The sequence below is a fragment of the Rhipicephalus sanguineus genome, chromosome 3 (assembly GCF_013339695.2).
Source record: "Rhipicephalus sanguineus isolate Rsan-2018 chromosome 3, BIME_Rsan_1.4, whole genome shotgun sequence".
Taxonomy (NCBI): domain Eukaryota; kingdom Metazoa; phylum Arthropoda; class Arachnida; order Ixodida; family Ixodidae; genus Rhipicephalus; species Rhipicephalus sanguineus.
The window spans coordinates 112,032,087-112,050,719 of NC_051178.1; the positions used below are offsets into that span (position 1 = coordinate 112,032,087).

The following is an 18,633-nucleotide window of genomic DNA, read 5'->3' on the forward strand; positions in this document are numbered from 1 at the left end:
CCTTTCTCTCTCCTCTCCCCTCTCCACTTCCCCTCTCCCCTCCCCGTTTCTACTCTGCCTCTGAAACGCGGGCTAGACATGCCGAAATTCTCTGCTGCGCAACGCCGCGATGAGCACCAGCGCATGCGCGTCCCCTCCCCCTCTCTCTCCTCTCCTACGCTGCGCCCCTCTCGCACGCCTGCCGACCGCGTTCCCCGCTCGCCCTGTGAGAATTAACGGCCAGGCTAGAGGAAAGAGAAGACGCGCGTAGCGTTCCTCTTCGCGTTCCACGACGCGAGGTCGGTAGCATGGCCAAAGAACGCCAACGGAACGCGATCGTGCAAGTGCTCCGGCTTCGCATCGCCTCATGGTCCCCTTTAGCGGGAAATGGTGTATTTTTTTTTACAGCGAAAGCTGTTATCAGATCACAACGGCAGTGGGGCAGATGTCCGCCGCTGCCGGTGTCCGTAACCACTGTCGCGCGAAATAGGAAAGAATAAATAAGGAAAAAATATCCAGGATCGAAGGAGATCTGAAACCGCGCCTTCTACGTGGCAGTCGAGTGTTCTACCACAGAGCCACGCTGGTGCTTGAAACTCCTTCGCAAAAATACCCTATACAGGCATCATGTCGGGCAAGGCATCGCGCTAACCTACGTAATATAGCGTGGCAGAAGAGTAAAATACCAGCCAGTGATCACACAATGCTAATTGCGCAACGAGTGTGTGGTTTAATGCTTCCCACCCGCTTCGAAGTACTCGGCCACAATTCTTATGAAACCTATGAAACTAAACAAATCTGGAAATTTTGATTAGAAATGAAACATCGAAAAAACGCCAGGCCTGCGCGGAAAGCGCAGCGCAGTCACAGCGGAAGCTGGAAAAGCGGCATTTCTAGAGCCCGTTATAAACTCTCTTGTGGCTACCAATGCAAGTACATTAGCAACGTACCCACTACGCCACAAATCATAATTTTTGGGAAGTTGGGAAGTACCCACCACGACATTATTCGTTATTCTGCGGAGAAGCGAGGTACCATCTGTGAGGCATTATGTGAACTTTGTTATTGCGGTGGTTGATGACGATGGAGAATTATGGCTGAGGCCTTTGCAATGGGTTGGAAGCTTTAAACGACCCACTCGTTACGTAATTCATATTGTGTGACGCCCGGTCGTTATTTAACTGTCCCACCACGCTTTATAACATACGTTAACCGGAGAAACGGAAAGCGAGAGAGAGCAGCAATTAACTTAATTGAGAGCCTGAGGAAATGGATCACGGGAGCCTTATGGGCTTCCTTGGCAACCAATAGAAGTGCACTTGCCAGGAACCCACTACACTATAAATCATCATAATTTTTGTGAATTAGGAAAGCAGCCACTATGCAATTTTTCGTCATTCTGCGGAGAACCGTGGTACTCGCTAAACACCTGTAAGGTATTATATGCAATTTGTTGATGCTGTGGCTGATGACGATGATGAATTCTCGTAGAGGCCTAGAGGCCTTTGTAATGGGTTGGAAGCACTGAACAACCCACTCGTTGCGCAATTTGCATTGTGTGACACCCGGTTACAAAATTCTCGTTTGTGTGACGCCTGGTTGTTATTTTACTCTTCTACCACACTACATTACATATGTTAATGTGGTTCCCTCCCGACATGAATCCTGTATAGGGTCTGTTTGCCACGGAGTCTCAAGCACCGGCATGGCCCTGAGGTAGAACACTGGGCTCCCACACAGAGGGCCCAGGTTCGAACCTCGTTCCATCCTGGAAATTTTTTCTTGTTTCCTTTTTTTCTTATTTCGTGCGATAGTGGTTACGGACACCGGCGGCGGCGGACAACTACGGCTCCAAAACGGCCGTTGAAATGATCTCATAACAGCTTTCGCTGTAATAAATGAAAAGGCTTAACTGTTTTTCCAATAAAGAGTCTCTCTCTCTTAACGAGCAAGCAGTCAGACTATCGTTTGGGATTTCTAAGAGAAATAATGACAGATTTCAAACCAAGATTATGAACACAGAAAAACAGACTAACAGGGTAATATTTTTGTTTCATTGATGTGACCGAACACAGCAGAGCAAACACCCCTGTGGCTATAACCTAACGAAGTGCCGCCCAATGATAAAATTACTGGAGCATTTATTGCTAATCCTAACTTCTGAAATGGAGCTACAAGGTATCTTTTTCTCTGATTAGAACAGCGGCGACAAAATAAAAAGAAATGCTCTACTGTTTCGATTTCTTTGCAAAACATGCATAACGAGGATGCCTTAAGTCCAGCTTTATGGATGTAGTATTTCAATTGTGGAATTCTACATCGTAATCTTGTGTAAGAACCTTCTAAGTGGCGAGAGTTCTCGCTGTGACTGTGCATGCTGCGCGCTCCACGCAGGCCTGGCATTTTTTTCCTTTTTTTAAGCCAGATATTTCTTCCGGTGAATATCACTTTGCCCACACCTTGTTTAATGAACCTATGCTATTCCTGCAGATTCCAACGCTGTTGCTGCAGTATTATGTAGATCTCACACCATATAGGGGAACAAGACAAAACCCCGGACGTTAGCAATGTGGGCACACGAAGCAGGCTGTGCATGTACATGTCGCGTCGCATGACCACTGGAAGCCGTGAGGGAGCCACGGAAAAAGAACATTTCTCGATAGAGACTCTATGTAACGAGACTCCGCGCAGAATTTGTTTTAGTGGACGGCTGATACATCCAAGAACGTTTCCCGCTCTGCAGCTCTGTGATCACTTTTGCAATGATAAGTTATAGGTATAAATTAATCTATTACATTTAGTACTGCGATTACAAAATAACATTTGGGATATAAAATGATAACCAATGCAAATAAAGCACATATCAGTGAGATAACTGTATAAGCGTCTGGTATATTTACGTTTAGCTAGTTCTTTTCACATATCAAGTATCTCCGTGCAATAAGCGAACGAAGTTCTGTATTTGTCCCTCAGAAAACTTCTCTAAATAGTGTGGCACACGTAAAAACATCGTTCCCTTGGGATAAAATAAGAATTGAGGGATGTCCAAGCCCGGCCCGACCCGAGCCCGCCACCTGAAACCCAGGCCCGGCCCTAAGCCCGGAGATTCAGGCCCGAGCCCGGCCCGGGCCCGCCGTTAAAACTACTTTACCCGGACCGGCCCGGCCCACGGGCCGGGCCGGGTCCAGGTTTTCGGGTAGGCCCGAGCCCGCGCAGTGCTCTACCTGCAGGTAGTGTTACAACTCAACTGCAATTTTCTGGGGCAAGACCGACGAAGCGCACGAACGAACTATTTAACTGATTCTCTACGTTCAATAAAAACAGTTGGTAGTGTGCGTTCGATCTGTTTAAATGTTCCTTCTTTGTGTTGTCCTTTTCTAGTTTAGCGCAAATTTTCCTGCATGGATAGGAGGTGCAATGAGGATTATTGAAAAACGTGAAATTCGACCTGGTGACCTCTTCAGAAACACTCCCCCCATTTTTTTGAAAAACGACATTTATTGCTGCACAAAAAACGACACAAAGCTAAAAGCAATAAACTAAGGGGCATATAGCAGGCCGTCCTTATAGTGTCATCTCATGCCATAAAAGTGCAAGGAAATTCTACCCAAAGAAATAAAAATGAGAATATATTTGCTAGAACCGATGGTCTCATGGTAGCAATTGGTCCTCATTTTTTTTGCTGAAAGAAGGGGCTGCATGTAGCTTCGTCGTATGAGATCTTTGAGTCTTCGCAGTTGTCTTCGAAGTAATCAGTGCAGATTTTCGGTATGTTGTCCTTTACTTCCCAAGATATCCATAACATGCATTCTGTGGAGCAGAAAAGATTACTGTCTACAAGTAAGAGAGAAACGCATGATGCGTAGTCACAATGGAACAGCAGCAACGATATCGGTATCGCTATAATTGGTGTCTATCTGACGAAGGAAGTTGGATGTAGTGGTTGTGCAGAGCAAATTGTACTTTACCTGCAAACTACAACTGGTCTGTCCATTGATTTGAAGAAAAGGAGTTTTAATAAGCATCAAGTACAAGAAGCTTTCTTTCAATGCCTCGAATTGCTATTGTGTTTCCCACGAATGCCCAAATATTCTTGCATCACATATAGATGTGGACAAGTTTACCGGCATGAACTACTGCTTTGCAGCAGCATAAGCTCCATAAAATAATTTTTTGATATGAACTCACGTATCGAATCTAGGATCAATTATTCATTCTCGCAATATCAATTCATGTGATAGGCGCACACCTTCGTTCTTAGCTGTCGATCGCTTTATTTTTGTTCTTGTGATTCGACAGTGAAGCATAGAGTGCATTGATTCAGCGAATCGTCTCGTATACAAGGTTTCCATTTGGTGTGTCGACCCCTTTATGAATGATTACCAGGTCAGAAATCGTGCACGATCTTAGAATATAGTAACATGTTTTTGTGCGGGTGCTTCACAGAGCTTCTGATGCACAGTGGCGGCATGCAGGTTTCACCTATATGATTTCATCCATTTCTTTGATAAACGCTTTCATTCGCTCAGGGTATATTTATAGTAACAAGTAGTTCTGATCAATCCTAGTGCATAACACTTCGCCGATACTGAGTTTACTACGTTTTCATTTTTTAACTGCTCAAAGCGTATTGTCTACAGTGATTAATGTCAGCATGTCTGCATGATGTAATGTCTGCAGCTATTAGCAGCCTGGAGCAACTGATGATGACGCCGCATTAGATCCCTTTGCCTCGTCATCAGCTCGACAACTTTGCTGGCAGTATTCAGGAGTTCGACCGTAAAACGGAGACAAACAGAGAGGGAGGGAAGGAGAGAGGGAGATTGAGGGAAAGTTGACGGTAATTAACTTGCGTTCAGTATGAGTTGATGCTCACGCCGTAAAGTTCATCACAGTGCAGGCATTATCTCACCTTGCGAGTTTTGGTAAGGCATTTCTAAAATGAGGCAGTCCTTGTAGTCCGAATAGATGTATCTACCAGTTTGAAGAGGTTTGTTATCTGCAAAAAATAGGTGGGTGCGCGTGCCAATCGGCACAATTTTTGGGAATGGATTAATACCTGATGTCTTTCAGATCTGTAGCACTGTCAGTAATCTTTGAATCCACTTAATAGACACTCATTATGTGAAGACAAAAATTTGTCTGCTTGTAATGAACCTATCTGGCTGAAGTATATCTATTGTAAAAAGATGATGAAAGTAATGCCTTACTGGTTATGTCTAGGGCTCCGTGTTTTATGAGTTTATTTTTCTTGAAATTAGGAGGGCGTTCTTCGGAGTTTATTTTTTGGCGGAAATTGGACGTTTATCGGAGTTGACTTCTCGTATATCCCCAAATATCCGAAATTAGCAGTTAAAATTTGCATTACTCTCAATACTCCAGTATCTCAGAAGAAATGATATCTGAACGTGAAAACACCAGAAAACACCAGCGTATTTTGTTTGCAGAAACGATTTAGAGCAGAAAAAACATGTACGCACAAGCACAAATACTTCAATACAAAAGAGCTTACGTTTGTGCGTATTAATGCTCAAAACATGATGTAATAAATGCGAGCACACCTAACGAGCAGTAGCATAGGCATGACCTACCTTCCTTCCCCCATGCCATCCCTCCCTTCATAGCTTCTAGCGTGTTTGTCGGGACGAGAGAAGAGAGAAAGCAATAACAGCGTGCGAAAAATCTGTAACTCTGTTCGTACTTGACGAATTCTACAAATGTTTGCGGCGGTCGATTCGTGAGGCAATAAACTCCTTTAGTGAAGCCATTCGATGGTTGCTTTGAAAAGTGCTGCAGAGACCCTTTACGTGTGGCTCATGAGAAATCGTGTTCATAATGCTGTTTCGACTACAGCGCTTTATATGCCATGTAGTCAGAACAGATTACCGTGATGAAGAGACGAGCAAGGCGTTCTCTTCAGAGGACAGCTACTTCGCAATACCATTAAAAAAAACGAAACCAGGTAGTAGTCTTAGGCTGTGCTTTTTCTTTCATGCGAAAACACAAAATGTTGCTGTTTTTGCGAAATTACTTTTACTTCGCAGAAATTCCGGTGTCACCGACGTGGTCGGCGTTGTTGGCTATGAGCACAAAAAAACAGCGTAGTCCGTGGCCGAAAAATCGATAAATATGCAAACAAAATAATAAAAACTCTTGGTGCGAGTTAGAATCGAACTTGGGCCTTCTGCGTGGCAAGCAGGTATTACACCACAGAGCGACGCCATTGCTTGAAACAGCTTCGAAAAAGAAAACGCTATGTTAATATCTTGTAGTGGGAGGAGTCTCTATAACGCGATACTGCGTGGCCGAACCGCAAATTCACGCCAGGCGTCAAAACATGCGAATTGCGCAAAGAGTGGTTGTTTTAAGGGCCTACCCATCACAAAGAGCTCAGACTTATTATTGCGATAGCAGTTATATGGACAGTCTCGGCTGGTTCGTGTCGTCGCCGACACCGCCGTCATGCACCGTATATATATATATATATATATATATATATATATATATATATATATATATATATATATATATATATCAAAGTCCCAAAGAAAAATAATTCAGAAAAATGCTTCCGAAGCGCGGAATCGAACCAGCGACCTCTGGTTCCTCAGCTCGTGGTGTTAACTACTACCCCAGAAAGCGCAGGTCCTTGAGGTAGCTAACGGAGAGCGTTATATACGCACCCTTTACCGCTGGCAGGACTCAGAGACGGCAGGCGCTTAGAGCGTTTCTTCATTACCAGCGAGATGGCGCGAGGAGCGCGACGGGCGCATTTAAAAGTCGTCGGCGAGCTCGCTCGCTTCTTTTATTTGCGCAGGGAGAACCTTGCCCTTCCGCTGTCTGCTCGCGCGGTTTTCTCTTGCTGAGGTGAAGAGGATGTTTCGAGCTTTCACCGTAATGTGCGCGCTCATGTTACGGAGCGTACGAAAGTCACTCGATCTCAAGGGACGCCGCTAAACGAACAAACAAAAGATGAGCGCGAACTGTCAAGTGTCACAGCTCGACACTTGAAGGACGCTAGCTTCCTTCGCTGCTTCGGCCGCCTTTGCAACAGGAGCGCTGTTGAAACTGAGAGTATCCATGGGCGAGCCTCACTTTGTATAGCATTAGTTTCTTGCTATCGCATTCATAGCTTCGCCCTTGCGGCGAAACTGCGACTTTTTTGTAATGATCGTCATCAGCAAAAGCATCCACGATGTGAGCTGGTGCATAAGTTGGCGTGGTGGGCCATTCGCTGATTCGCAAAAGGAGGAATTATGACGTAGTGGGCACTGCGCAACTGCTCTTTCAGTAGGCATTCTAGGATAATTTGAAACAGCCAGTGTTACGCGCATAGACGTTTGTCCCCTTGCGGTACGGTTGAGGCATGCACCGAGTACCGATGCTAGGCTAACAGTTGAGAAGGCGATGCACACGGAGCCCGGTTACGCTATCGCGCTCTACTCTTGAAGGCAAAACTCAAGCCTCTTCCCGTTTTTCTTGTCTTTCCTCCATGTGTTTGTGATTTTGCTCAATAGAGCGTGCCTCAGTCGCTTGATATCATTTGGATGTGGCAGTTTGATGCGTGAATGCATTTTCGGAAAGACAAATGAGTATTGCCGCTATCCAATTTGCATGAGTTCCACATCAAGTGAAGCGATCGCAACTTGTTCGGAAGAAAAGAAAAACGGGCAGTTTCTGTGACCTATGGCGTAAATGTGTGTTTCCTTTAATACAAAGTAAATATTTTTGTCTATGAGGATTCACTCGGAAAGCTAGAAGAGCATCTGTGTGACGTTATCGGGCTAGACAGGTGATTATCATGGTTGTTTTTTACTCACACAAATAAAGTTGAATGACTGAATTATTCACCGCCAAAGGGGCACGGAGACTGAAGTTGTTGAATGCCACCGGATACTTCACCTTGCAAAGCTAAGCCTCCACAAAAGTTCGGTAGCTCGAGCATGTTCTCAACGTTTGCCTGTAGAAGTGGCCGTCGGGTACCTTATAGTATGTTGTAACTTTTGCTGCTCAAAAAAGAAAAAAAAGATGGTTGGTTGATCCCTCCGTCATAGGAATCGGTATAACACGAAAGTGAAGCGTGTCGTCACAGAACTAGTTTATTGTTTATAGTGCATTGGTATATGAGAGCTTGTACTATGTCGACTGTCGTTTGGCAGATATAGCACCGCTTGACGTGGACGCATCGCACTCACATTGACGCCTAGTGGCACATCTCCGTACCGACGACAAACGCCCACGATCATGATTTAACCCTTGCGTTAGCTGAAGTTCTTAACATATACGTGGACTCCGCATATGGTGAATCCCGCGCGAAGATGGCACCAACAAGCACATAATAAACACTAATGCTCGATATGCACTCTTTCAAAGCGTCGTGAAATGCGAAGAGAAACGCTACGCGCGTCACGTCTTCCCTCTAGCTAGGCCGTTACTTCTCACAGGACGAGCAGCCAACGCGGTGCGACAGCCAGGCTATTCTAGCCACCATAGCCAGGCGAGCGTCGGAGAGCTATTTGTCGATGGGGATTGATGCTATGAGCGACGCTTGCGCTAAAACCGACACCTCACGGTGTAGTAAAACGTTGACGAAATGAAACTTGTATTGGAAACGCGCCGAATGGGGCAGTCGTTGTAACGGCGCGTTTTTTTTTGTTTGTTTGTTTTCGAGCCTGGTGGTCACCGCCCCGTTATAAAAGGGACGCTCATAGCGTCCATCCATACAAGGTCACTGTGAGAGGCAAGTGTGAAAGATAAAAGGCGCATTCATGTCGCCTCCGTAACTGTTTGGCGGTAGCTCAGTGGGCTAAACGCACGCCAGCCATGGTCACCGACCGAGAGGTCATGGGTTCGATTCCCGCCAACGGGACTTTTTCTTATAGATTTTTTTTCTTTGCTATCTGATGGCATTTATTTTGCTGACGTACTTCCGTGACGGAAATACGTAATGAAAGTATTGGTGGACCCCGGCATAAAACACTTTCGTGTTAAAAAACAAGTCTCGGCTCCGTTGCACTGTACACTTGCTGTTGCGCATCGCCGGAATAAGGTCGATCTGAGTTTTCTGAGTTCACTCGACATCACGATGAAACATCGACATCATCGGTAAAATTCAAACCTTAGATGAATTCTATTTTGAAACTCCCGTTGCTGAAGCAATAAAGAAAAGCATATACTCTTCCGTAACCTGTACACAAAAATTTGTAATCACCAATTACAATATGCCTCCGTAATATAGAATGACATTTCTAAATCCAGCAGTAACACCAAGTGAGCGGGTTCATAAAGAAATTTGCCAAGCATATCTAGTCATCGCTTTACTGGCGATGATATACGCTCCATATTTCTTGTGTGAACATATTTTGACTTGCTCTTTTGAGTTTTTGTTCTAGCGTTTCCCTTCTTCTTTCTGCCTATTTGCTCTTGTAGACTGCCTTCATTGCATTGTTGACTATCATAAATATTTTTGCATGGACCAGTACTAAGGCCTTACGATTGTTCTTGGACACGTTAAGTAAACGACTGATTGATGAATAAATGATTGAATGATTTGTATTATTGCCCTCCGCAAGGCAGAGTAGAAGAAGCACACTAATGTGGGGAACATCAACTCTATGGTTAGGATCAGGATTCGAGATGCATACCTACCTAATGCGTACCTGCCTCAACTTCCTCTCCCCACACGCACCTCCTACTTATTTACGTGCAACGGTTGTCATGGACTTGTAAATACTATACATTAGTGATGACTGCTGTTCCTTATGGTCCACTCCAATGACAACGAGCAACAAGAGAATTACAGGGCGATTCCTTACTGCTGCTTATATTTAAGCCCTCTGCTTAAAGCCCTCTGCTTTATATTTAAGCGGCTTTTATTTACTGCTGCTTTTATTTAAGCCCTCTGCTTATATTTAAGAAAACGCAAGTGCAGACACGCGCGAGTGTACACACACACACACACACACACACACACACACACACACACACACACACACACACACACACACACACACACACACACACACACACACACACACACACACACACACACACACAGGCGCGCGCACGCAAAAACAGAAGGCTCTCCTTATGGCAGAAAAATGTAATCACCATTTTTGTCCTTGAACAAAAACTCGTCAGGGGCGTCGCCGGAGCGGACATAAAAGGATATGTTTCGCCTGCGATGATTTGAGGAAAGAAATGAAGTGTTAGAGAACAGACGCTACAACATTTTTGGCCTTTAACCCGAAAGTACCCAATCTGCGACTGAATAAGACAGTGCGGCGTTCACTGATTCACCTACGACACTAAGTAAACAATGTTCGGATCGAGCAAGTGAGAGTTTGTGATTTTCAAACAGCAAACTATGGCTGCAGCTTAAACGGTTTGGTCCCATATCGCGTTTACTTGCATAATATACCGGAACCATGCCATGTTTACACGCTTACACTAGCCGATCTGCTCAGCTCTGCTTAACATCAGATTGTGGTGGCAAATTATCGGTAATGTTGCTTAATTACGGATAATATTGTGAAATCTTGAGTAAAGGCTAGTGACAGTATAAATATATGCATGCATCATTAAGACTACCTTGAGTTGATGCAGCCAAATTACGAATGCCCTCATAAAACTTGCTTCCTTCGTTCAAACATGGCATCGCGTGAACTTTGGGATTTAAGTTTCATTACTTGAGGGACTCACCTGCTCAGCCAACAGGATGAAAGGAAGCTTTTATGCGGATCATATAGTGTGTTAATGGGAAAATTATTAAGAGCATGAAGAACGAATCTTGTGTGTCCACGTATGCGACAGAGTCAATATGATTCCGCCTACACCGAGACTAAAATCTGAGCTGGTTTTACATGAGGTTATTTCAATGAAATACCACAAAGGGCGCTTCAAAAACTCGAAGTGCTTTCAGCAGCCATGCACCAGTAAACATTTTGTGTAGTAAATCTTTTGAAGAAACCAGAGTGACCGAAGCCATAAGCATTGTTTCAGGTCTCTCTTTGTATTCAAGAGAACCCTGTTTACTTTCCAATATGCAAGAAAGTAAACATAAAAGAAAGCTACACTCGCAAGATTAATATCGTTAAGCAGAATTTCATGCGCTGTTTGTAGCTTCATGTTGCCATGTGAGTTCTGATATTTCCGCTGCGTAATTAAGATGTAGCCAGGCCAATGAACTGCGAAATTCAGTACCGCATGAAAGGCAGGAAGGGCCTATAACGTAAATGTCGATGGAATAATATTTGAGAAATTACTAAAAATTATTTTTTCTCGGTGTTTCTAAAACACGAACAGAAAAGAGCGCGGTAATTGTGCGACATAAAGCTGTGAATGCTATGTGAAAGAGGGGCACAGTTTCCCCAACACTTATTTTCTGGCACCCAGTGCACACACCTTTCAGTATATAATGCGGCCCCTCAGAAGCTTTAGGAATAACAAATGACAGGTGCAAATTAGAAAATACATGCATAGCGTCTACACAGAACAAACGAGGTTGATTCCTGTACGATATAATCGTGGATTAGTGTGTTAAACTGAATCTTACGCTTCGTGTCCGTTTATGCCTTTGAGGAGCCACACGTATGTTACGCTGGGTACACTCTCGTCGTAATCTTCTTGAACAGTAGACACACAGTCAAGGTCACCATCCTCGTCAATGTCGAATAGTGCTAGGCCACTCTGAAATCCTCCGAATACCTGAAAACAAATGGGAAGTCTGCAGAAACAGGACGATATAACGTGCATCAAATAAACGGCTCATTGAAATATTTGAATATGTATATTTTCAGCCGTGCTTACAGGCGACCTACAGGCGCCATGGTCTCATTGTGGATAGTACCCAAATTTCGCAGATGGTCATAAATCAGGGAAACGTTCATGCAAGCATAAAATACTGCACTGAATCGTTAAGTTTGACACATTACCGTTGTTAGCGTGACATACCGGCGGAACAATTGGAAGTTTACGGTGACTGTTGAGTGAACACTTTAGGTGTTGAGCAGTAAGTTAGGCGGTCTGCCCATCGCGAAAATAAGTGTGATATTAGTTGCGCAGTATTCTGATGATTTAAGGTCGTTATTGTATTCCACACCCACACTGCGAAACAGCGTTGAAAGCTTGATTATTTATAAACATGCAGTTCAAAATACGCCTGCCTTACGTCGTTCACATTGCTTCCATAGGGAAGAAAGCCATAGCGAAAACTTTTTTTTTTACTGTTCCACTTTTAGACATTGTAATTCGCCTTCTCCAATACTGTAATAAAATTCTGTTTCATTCTGATATAAGAGTAATTGGTAGCTTTGGAGAGATCTTGGTTGAAAGCATTTCTGCTTCTCTATTTCTCCACCTGGTTCTGTGTACTATAGCATTGCACGGGCCGTGATTTTCGGCCCGGGCCCGGAACTCGTTCGAGTTTACCCGACCAAGCCCGGCCCGGTCATTCAATGCGCGACACGGGCCCGGACCGAACTCGAGAAAAAATTTCGCCAACCCGGCCCGGCGCGGCCCAACGGCAAATCAGGCCCGACAGAGGCCCGATTCAATAATGTAGGCGGTGTTGCCACAACATAGAATCTACAGCAAAGTGTTAAGTAGCAAATATCTACGCTTTGATGGCGAATGGTTCGCTAACAATTGTACTTTACCCTGCGGTAATTTCGCGTAAAAAGGGGCTCACGGTGGAGACACTTGAGTGGATATACTGAGTACAATGAATGTTTGTTCGGCAGTGGTATAATATAATTGTTTGTGTTTTAAGTGCGAATGCACTTTATAAGCGAGCCTGAATCCGCCGTCCCATAGCAACGGCGCGAGGAGCGGAGAGGAGCGTCTGTAGCAACGGCGCAGCGACGTCACGCCCCACGTGACTGCGCGCGCTCCGCCCTCCGCTCCGTGGCTGCGCGCGCCCCGCGCATTGCCTGTGGTGATGAAGGCCGGCGGCGAGACGCCGAACGAAAGCGTGCGAAGCGAGCCGAGCACCCCGAAGCCGATCTGGCGCGGGGACGCGCGATGCGTGAGCGAGCGCGGGCCCTCGAATTCGATCGGCCGGACGCGCGCTTCAAGCGAGACTTCCTGGACCGCAGCTTCGAATATAGCTGCGCGGTGTGCGATCGACTGTAATTCGACAACAACCTGAGCCCCATCTCGGGCGTGCGCAACGCTGCCAACAAGTTCAACGCGTTGCGGGTTCTTTGGAACGAGTTCGGAAGACAGATCATCATCATCAGTAAAAGTGCTTTGCACTTAAAAACGGCCAGACCTCCGTGGGTCGGCTGGCGCGTGCTCTCTCGCTGCCGTCTCCTTCGCTCGGCTCTGCAGTTTAGTCGCGCGCGCCCCCTCATAACATCACCCCGTGCTTCGCACTTCCTCATACTCCCCTTCGGGGAAATGCGGGTTTTTTTGTTTTTGCAAATGCATTGGGGATCAAGAGCGTCTTGTGGCAGATATTGCGTCAAGGAAAGTGATTTGCAGCATGAGTTCAGTTTCGATAGGAAGTGCAATAAAAACAGAGGAGACAGAGAACAGAACGCTCTCTTCAAATTGTTTTTATTGTGCTCTTTACTGAAACTTAATACATGCTCTGACGACAAAGGCAATCGTGCACCCGGCTTCTTGATACGTCACACCTGTCCTCAGCATTGCAGCATCTTGCCACAGCAAGATAGACGAAGAAAGCCAAGTTTATTACCTTGTTGTAAATGCACTAGCCTAGATAAAGATTATAACGAACCGTGCGCACTACGTGTACTTTTAGAAATGCGTATAGGCAGCCGCAAGGACGAAAAAAGTATTTGTGGTCGCATTCTTTTCATATATCCCACCACTGCTATTATATACACCCCAAAAGACTTTTGTGGCATATTTTATAGTTTATTTCTTCACGTGTTATTGTGCAAAAAATCAAATTATCTAGAGATTCCGGCTTTAAGCACGCCATCCACCGTTGCATCAGATATCCTGCCGCGCTAATGTTTCTCGCACTGCGTGCGCTAGCCGCAGGGGTGCCTTGCGAATTGTGAAGGCGTCGGCAGTTATTCTTAACTTCCACCACTGGAGCAAATTTAGGGTGTCTTTGTGGACCTCTGCAGAATGAACGTAGCTGTGCAGCTTATCCCTTCATTTTTATCGTTCCCGAACGTCGTGACAGTATTCAGTATCACCTATTAAACTCCTACTTGAGGGCTTCTCCTTGCAGTTTTCAGCAGTGTTTGTTATGCATGGCTTGCACCGCGCTCTTTTATTTTCCGTATCATAATCTTCTACGCCTTCATGACGGTAATGTACTGGTAGAAATGTGGCTCATTCCAATTTGACATGATGCATTGGCGAGCGAGCATGCGGAACTTCCGAGCAGCGTCTGTCCTAGAAAGAAATATCGACAGGTCGCGGTCCTCTGTATGGGGTGAACTGGCAGCTTGATAGGCCCGTTCATTGCCGATAATCCCACAGTGACTTGGTAGCCATTGTGCACGACTACACTCCTTTGATCCCATGTTAAGCCTTCGACTGCCATCAAGCCTTCGCCGAGGTGACGCTATCGTTCTGTGCAGAATATGGCTGGGCGTCGCGTTTGCCCATGCGCATGCGTTCCGCATAGGGACGGCCGACACCACCGCCTCTGAACACTGCGGCGTCGAAGAAACAATTCGACATGTTCTTTGTGACCGTCCGGAGTGTAGCCCGCAGAGGCAATCTCTTTTTCACGCTTTCAACAAGTTAGACGACCAGCCTCTATCAGAAGAAAGACTACTACGCCATCGTCCGGACATAACGTCGCAGAAGAAGGCTTTACAAGCACTACTTGCCTTCCTGCGCACTACTGGCCTGTCAGAACGCCAATGAGCGGAACGCTCTCGTGTGTGTGTGCGGCTGTGATCGTTTTTTTTTCTTTCTATTTATTTTATCTCTTTCTCTTTCAACTCCCAATTCGCCAACACCGGTGCAGGGTAGCATACCGGATGTACATTTCTGGTTAACCTCCCTGCCTTCCTCTGCTATTTCTCTCTCTCTCTTGTACTCGTAGAAGGTGATCACCGTACTACGGCGCGTAGGACTGGCAGGAGGTTGACAAAGCGATTTCGATCTATATTTGGTGTTCGTTACAGTTTGGTAATAAAGGCGTGAATAACCTTCTCCACGCTTACTCATTGGATGCATATGGTTCGAGGTAAAGGGACATCACCCGGCACGGAATTCGTAATTGTCTTTTCTTCAAGCCTGGTATTTCGTCAAGCGAATATATTTTGCCTCGCGCTTTAAGCTCTTTGAACCTATGCAATTCCTGCACATCCGAACGGTGTTGCTGCAGTGTCATGTAGCTCTCACACTATACCTGTATTGCGCAGGGGACCCAACCACGCGGCCCGTGGGCCTCTCCCTAGAGGCCAGCACATGACTGTCTTCGTCCGATTTTTTTTCATTTTCTTTATAGGTACGTTCTAAAGCTACGCAGGCATTACACGTCTAAAGCTTTTTTTTTGTCGTGAGGCACCCTCTGCGACCACCATGTTTTAATACCTAACCGTGAGACTTTTAAATGGCAACGTTAACTGATATTAGGTACAACCTATCCACACCCTTCCACTTTTCCATTTTAGCTTCGCTACTGTCCTGGCCCTTCCGGGAGCACATTTTCGGGTATGCGACCCGTCAGCTGAGGTGATTTTGAGAGCCCTGATATAACGAAAAAAAAACGAAAGTTCAAACGTTAACAAATTGGGCACACAAAGCAGGCTGTGAATGTCTGTCTCGCGTCACCTGACCACTGGGGTCCATGACGGAGCCACGGGAAAAGAATGTGTCTGTATAGGAATTCTATATAACGAGACTCCGTGCAGTCCTTTGGTTTTAGTGGAGGGCTGGAAACTTCAAAAACGTTTCCCCGCTTTAGAGCTCTGTGATCGCTCTTCCGATAAGTTGCATGTATATATTTATTAGATTGGATTTATTACTGCGATTACAGATTAGTATTTGGGATATAAAATGATAACGACTGCAAATAAAACACACAATAAAGACATGTAACTATATAAGCGTCTGGTATATCTACCTTTAGCCCGCCCGTTAAAGATTAATAAGGTAGCCCCATATGCAAGGAGCAAAACAAGTTCAGTACTTGTCCCTAATAAAATTGCTCCAAGTAGCTTGCCCCACATAGAAAGCATTTTTTCGAGAGTAAATGTGAAACATATATGTATGCACAACGTATGTGGAACAAACTTGAAGAGCCACTTGAAAGAAAAACAACTTTTCTATTATCAGTAAATAACTATTTTGCAATTATTAAATCACCAAGCTCTCCGGGACAAGACTCTTGGTAAGTGAGAAAACGCGCAAAAAGATGAATGCGGGTGGCGACGCCAACAGGACGCCAACAGGCAGAGAAAGAGTGTTCCACACTCGCCGTCATGGCTACTGGCGGCGCTGACTGTCGCTCCCACGCCAGATGTACATCCTTCACAAAAAAAGTAATGCCGGTTATTGCAACATACTCTTTCAATGGTTCCCCTTTAATCAGAGTTATGCAGTACAAGTATCTTGGTGTCACATTTACTCATGATCTCTCATGGTCTACTCACATTGCCCTAACATGTTCTAAAGCCCTAAAAAAATTAGGATATTTACGTCGAACAATGCAGAATGCCCCAAAAGATATTAAACTTTTAATGTATAAATCTCTTGTTCGCCCTATCATCGATTATGCCTCCACGGTCTGGTCACCTTATCGACAATGCGACATAATCAGACTGGAAGCGGTTCAAAAGAAAGCTGCGCGTTTCATTTTTCGCAGGTACGACCGTTATTTCTCACCCTCATCAGCCCTACATGAGCTAAAGCTAGAACCTCTTTCGGTACGTCGTGATGTGGAATCATTAAAATTTTTGCACAACATAATCAATAATTCATATCGCATTTCAAACACAGCTTTTTTGTCCTTTGCCAAGCCTTCCTCTACGCGTAACTTCCATAAACTTAATCTTTCTACCTTATTTGCGCGCACTGACACATTTAAGTATAGTTTCTTTCCCCGCACTATAGAATTATGGAATTCCATACCTGGCCACATTCGTTCACTCCCCCTGAATGATTATGTTTCTATTCTTGTTGAAAGTCATTATGTATAACAAAAGTGTAATTCCTTAATTGTTGCAAATTGTTCTTGTTGTTACTTTTCGTGTATCTTTTGTTTGCTGCGACCTTTTCTGCACTGTATAATCCCACTCCTGCAATAGCCCTTTCACAGGGCTGCAGTATGTAAAAATAAAAAAAAAAATAAATATACCCCATAATGTGGACGGGGGGATGGCCGCCGCGGTAGCTCAGTTGGTAAAGCATCGGACACGTTATTCGAAGGTCGCAGGTTCGGTCCCTGCCTGCGGCAAGTTATCTTTTCGTCCTCTTTTCTTTCTTCAAATTTACCTTACATTTACAACTGATACCATCCCCTATTCTTTCCTTGGCATTATTGTCTGTTAGTGCTCATTAATATTGTGTATAACAAAGAAAAAAACGAGCCATTAAAATGTCCACTTCTTTCCTTGAGGGCCGTATTTTATTGCTCTAAGAATTCTATTCTTCAGCTTTTCCTTCTTGTTTTATGCGATGCTATTGGAGTTTTTCATGGTGAGTTCAAATAAAGTCCCTACCAATTAAATTGAGAGTCCGAATACAGTTCCGTCTCGTCGATTCCTGTGCAAACGATTCTATACGTTCGTCTCGGATCTTAGTCAAGAATTTATCGTCGAAGGCCGCGTTATACGCTGCCTTAAGGGAGTATAGAACTTGGAAATCGACGTCCTGACAGAACGCTTTCCCCAGGTCTTTGGCGACATGATTTCATGGCATGCTGCTTCAGAGAAGTTGAATTAGAGCCGCGGTCAATCGTTTGACAAGTACTCCTGGAACGCGAACCCTCTGGCTATAGAGATGCTTCTCTCTACGTTTAATTCTGTTGCTCAGAATCCTCATCGTACAGCAACAATATCTTTCCATACCGTTGCACCTCGCAAGAAGGCACATCAGCGGCCAAAGGCACTCATTATTGAAAAGCAAACTTTGTTATTTTTTCAGAGTGACCAGGCTTAAACGACTAAGACCTGTTACACATGTTCTCGCTGACGGTACCTTACCTAGTTAGGCGCTATATACCACAAATGAAGAAAATTAAGAGTAACCTAACATAAAGTCATCGGTGGCTCACCTTTGCAGAATCCGGTATTTCGCGCTGAAGCTTGTGCTTAGCTTTGCCCAAAACAAAAGGCAGAACAAAAACTCCAAGAATAACGCTTACGACCCTGAAGACTCGCCACATGTTTAGATCTCGAGCAGTGTTCAAAGTTGGAAACCTTCTGTCCTCAATTGGCGCGCAACAGCCGTTGCACTGTTTGCTGCGGCTCTGCTGTGCCACATTTTGTTAGCACTATGAAATATCCGAGCTATTTCTAAGTCAATCAGTGTTATAAATAAGTGTTCTTGTGAAATATGCTGCATCTGCAGGTGTTGGGGAGTTCAAAAAATGAGAGCAACTGAATTAGGGAACTCTGACCTGAGAAGCAATGATGAAGATCTCTTTGTGCTACAATTTTTATCACTGTCAAAGCGTAGACACTTGTTTAGGAAGAGACCCTTTATTAAAGGTCTGCC

At 44.8% G+C, this 18,633-nt stretch overlaps 1 protein-coding gene across 1 annotated transcript; it reads right to left on the bottom strand.

The window, feature by feature from the left end:
- Positions 1 to 3,649: 3,649 nt before the first annotated feature.
- On the bottom strand, positions 3,650 to 18,375 carry LOC119386954 (uncharacterized). Its single transcript, XM_037654249.2, has 5 exons — positions 18,191 to 18,375; positions 11,534 to 11,685; positions 10,090 to 10,157; positions 4,892 to 4,978; positions 3,650 to 3,789 (listed from the first exon to the last, which is right to left on the bottom strand). The coding sequence occupies exons 1-5, from the start codon at positions 18,299 to 18,301 to the stop codon at positions 3,650 to 3,652; spliced, it is 558 nt and encodes a 185-aa protein (XP_037510177.1). The 5' UTR covers positions 18,302 to 18,375.
- Between the last annotated feature and the right edge of the window lie 258 nt (positions 18,376 to 18,633).

What these genes read in the sequence shown, in the direction of transcription:
- LOC119386954 (XM_037654249.2), bottom strand. Translation starts at nt 18,301, where the DNA reads ATGTGGCGAGTCTTCAGGGTCGTAAGCGTTATTCTTGGAGTTTTTGTT. An exon ending in TTTGTTCAAGGACAAAAATG is followed by an intron (nt 4,979 to 10,089) that starts GTGATTACATTT and finishes TATTTTTTGCAG; the next exon opens with ATAACAAACCTCTTCAAACT. An exon ending in GCCTTACCAAAACTCGCAAG is followed by an intron (nt 3,790 to 4,891) that starts GTGAGATAATGC and finishes TCTGCTCCACAG; the next exon opens with AATGCATGTTATGGATATCT.